The sequence below is a fragment of the Malania oleifera genome, chromosome 12 (genome assembly GCF_029873635.1).
Source record: "Malania oleifera isolate guangnan ecotype guangnan chromosome 12, ASM2987363v1, whole genome shotgun sequence".
In the NCBI taxonomy this organism is placed as follows: domain Eukaryota; kingdom Viridiplantae; phylum Streptophyta; class Magnoliopsida; order Santalales; family Ximeniaceae; genus Malania; species Malania oleifera.
Window position 1 is genome coordinate 15,892,947 of NC_080428.1, and position 3,655 is coordinate 15,896,601.

Here is a 3,655-nt window from a genome sequence, read left to right on the forward strand (position 1 = left end):
TTTCTCCACCTCCACCTCACTCCTTAACCACACCTATAATTCCTCTCACCTCTCAAAGTCCCCATCCTATAACCACTCGATCTCAAATGGGCCGTCTTAAGCCTTGCACCTTCCCTGAGTATAAGACATTCTACTCCACAAAACATCCTCTTAAGGCTCTCACCAGTATAGTAATGTCAATTGAACCTCGTTCTTACATGATGCACGGCCATGCAAGGGGAATATGATACTCTAATTGCAAACTATACATGGATACTTTGCCATTGCCCCTTGAATCATAATGTTATTGATAACAAATGTGTCTACAAGGTTAAAAAAACATCCAATGGTCAGGTTGATCTACTTAAAGCCTGATTAGTGGCTAAAGGTTTTGAACAAGAATGTGGCACAGATTTCACTGAGACATTCAGTCCAATTATTAAACCTTATCTTGCTCTTGCTTTTCACTTTGATTGGAATAAACGACAACTAGATGTTTCTAATGCTTTCTTCCATGGTGTTTTACAAGAGGAAGTCTACATGAAGCAACCTCAAGGCTCTATTCATCTGGATTTTCCTACCTATTTTTGCAAGCTTGAGAAGTCCTTATATGGACTCAAAAAAGCCCCATGGGCTTGGTTTATGCGCCTATCTCAATCTCTACTTCAATTTGGATTTATTTCCTTGCCAGTGGACTCTTCATTATTTATTTATCATCAAGGAAATATTCACTTGTTCTTTCTCTTCTATGTGGATGATATTCTTGTGACAGGCACACATCGTTCCCTTATTGCATCTCTAATTGGAATGTTGCAAATGGAATTCAAAATGAAGGATCTGGGTTCATTAAATTATTTTCTTGGCATTCAAGCTCATCAAGACTCTACGACCTTACACCTCCAACAATCAAAGTACATTGGTGATCTTTTCAATCCCACTAAGATGATTGGTGCCAAACCGTATCCCTCACCATGCTCCTCAGGAATTCAGCTTTCAACTCATGATGGTGAACCTCTTTCAGAAGCTCAAATTAATGAGTATCGCCAAACTAATGGTGCTCTACAATATTGCACTTTGACTTATTTGGATATTGCTTTTTCAATTAACCAACTGTGCCAACATATGCATTGTTCAAGATCCACTCATTGGTCTTCTACTAAGCGGGTTCTCCACTATCTCAAAGGAATAATTGACAACGACTTATGGTATCAAAAAAGATCTCTTACTATTCAAGCCTATTGCGACTCTGATTGGGCCGGTAATCCTGGTGATCGCTATTCGACTACAAGCTATGGTGTCTTTTTTGGTTCCTGTTTAGTTTCTTGGACTGCTAAGAAACAAACTCTTATAGCACGCTCTAGCACTGAGGTGGAATATAGGGCTTTAGCAACTACCATAGCCAAACTCTATTGGGTTAGAATGCTTCTCAAAGACTTATGTATACCTCTCTCTATCCCTTTAACAATTTGGTTTGATGACATTGGTGCATTAGCCTTAGCTTCTAATCCTATCTTTCATGCTAGAACCAAGCATATCGAAGTGGACAACCGTTTTATCCGTGAGAAAGTTCTTAATAAAGATATTACACTCAAATTTATTTGTTCCCATGACTAGATTGCTGATGTTTTTACAAAGGGATTAAGCACAAGTCGTTTTTATGAGCTTTGGCACAAGCTGGAAGTGTGCCTACCCCCTTCCAGCTTGCAGAGGGATGCTAAGCAAGAGAATCAGTCCACTTCCTTAAATCTCAACATGGAAAATATCTCTCCAATGACTTCAACATCTGCAACAAACATATCGACTTTGACAACCTGATTTAAATTTAATTTTTGCTTCCGCATATCTTGTACTCAATATTTATTGTTTTTATTTCAAATTTCAAATGTATCATTGTAACAACCCGTGTTGTATAAATAAACCAATACATGAACTAGTTTGGCATTGAGGCTAGAACCTTTTATTCATATCCTATTTCTTTCATATCTATATTATCAGAAAATATAAGAACATCATCTATATAGACGATGATAATTATGAGTATGATTGAATATGTGATTCATTAAATTTTGAAATTCACTTGGAGCCTTTTTTAATCCAAATGACATAACATTCCATTCATATTGCCCAAATGGTACGATGAAGGTAGTTTTATACCTATCTTTTTCAGTAATTTGAATTTTCCAAAATCCTGATTTCATATCAAATTTCGAGAATACTTTTGCATTATAAGTTCTTTTGATAAGATTAGATTTATTGGGTATTGGATATCTAATCCATTTTAAGGCTTTGTTTAAGGGTTTTTAATTTATTGCTAATCTTGGAGCACCTCTTTCAATTTTGGAGGCTCTTTGGACATAAAATGCCACACAGCGCCAAGGTGACTTTGACTTTCTGATTAGATTTTTGTCCAATAAATCTTGTATTTCTTTTTTACAATATTCTAAAACCTCTGGTGACATTTGTATTGGCCTGGCCTTGGTAGGAATATTGTTATTAGTAAAGTCCTTTTCATATGATAATTCTACTGTGTTTTTTCCTTTGCCAGAAAGCGTTTGGTAATTCTGAGCATATTTATTTGTTTATTTGATCTTGAAAAATCGAAATTTGTTCTTTAACTTTTTAATTTTCAAGGCCTTTATTCATCTTTTCATATTGTAATTCTTATTTTAAGAAATTGAGCTGGGTATATTTTTCTTGTCTCATTGAATTCATTTATTTTTCATTTTCTATGGATTTTTCCTTTAAAAGATTTAATTGCCTTTCTATGGGTGGATGGAAAATTTTGAAGAATATCTTTTTGTTGACATAATTTGTTAAGATTCCTTCATTTGTAATTTGGAAAGGGGTAAGAAGATAAAGAAACGGCAAACCAAGGAATACTGGGTGAGTAATTGTTTTTATCAGAATAAAGCTTGTTTTAAAACAAACTCTCTCATTGCAAACCCTTGCTAAAGGGTCTTTCTAATTTATTTGAAGTTTTTGTTTATTTGCCCCATATAAAGTTTCTTTTGTTTTTCGGAAATATTTAGTGAGGATTAATCATTCCCTAATACAATGGAGGTCAGCCCAGTATCAATAAGGGCTATAAATTTTATTGAGAAATTCGATTTTATACAAATCTCAATTTCGCAAAACCATTTTTGAATGGTAACTTTATTTATCAAGTTTATGAAGGAATTTTGCTCATTGTTAGAATTTAGGTTGTTGGATTCATTTTCTGAGTTATCATTTGAATCTGTTTCAGAGAGACTATGATGTTTTTCTTAGTTTCTATAGATTTGTTCTTGTAAATCTTGGGTTATTTGTTTAAGGATTTTAATTTATTATTTTAATTGAATTATTTCCTTTTTCAAATCTTGAATCGAAGTTTTATTTGGGTTTGATTTGAATTTTCCCAAAACTTCTTCTTCAATGCTTGGTATTCTTTGGTAAAGTAATTGGTCTTTCAGATTTTCAATTTTGTTGGAACTTTCGGGTTTGTCAAGAATTACTTCTTATTCTCTTGATTGTTTTAGTTTTTTAAGATAGATTCCTTTTTGAATTGGATCTTCAATTTTTTCTATCATTTCACGAAATAATTTGTAGTCTTCTTTATCAAGGACATTAATTTGTTTTTTGCAAAAACCTAATTCTTTGCCATTGCATTCTAACTCTTCTGAAGAGGATTGATGGGATG

The 3,655-nt window shown here is 33.6% G+C and overlaps 1 protein-coding gene across 1 annotated transcript; it reads left to right on the forward strand.

Annotated features, from left to right (window-relative positions):
• Positions 1 to 519: 519 nt before the first annotated feature.
• LOC131143836 (uncharacterized mitochondrial protein AtMg00810-like) lies at positions 520 to 1,794 on the forward strand. Its single transcript, XM_058092206.1, has 2 exons — positions 520 to 1,392; positions 1,594 to 1,794. Exons 1-2 carry the CDS (start codon positions 520 to 522, stop codon positions 1,792 to 1,794), a joined length of 1,074 nt encoding a protein of 357 aa, XP_057948189.1.
• The last annotated feature ends 1,861 nt before the right edge of the window (positions 1,795 to 3,655 follow it).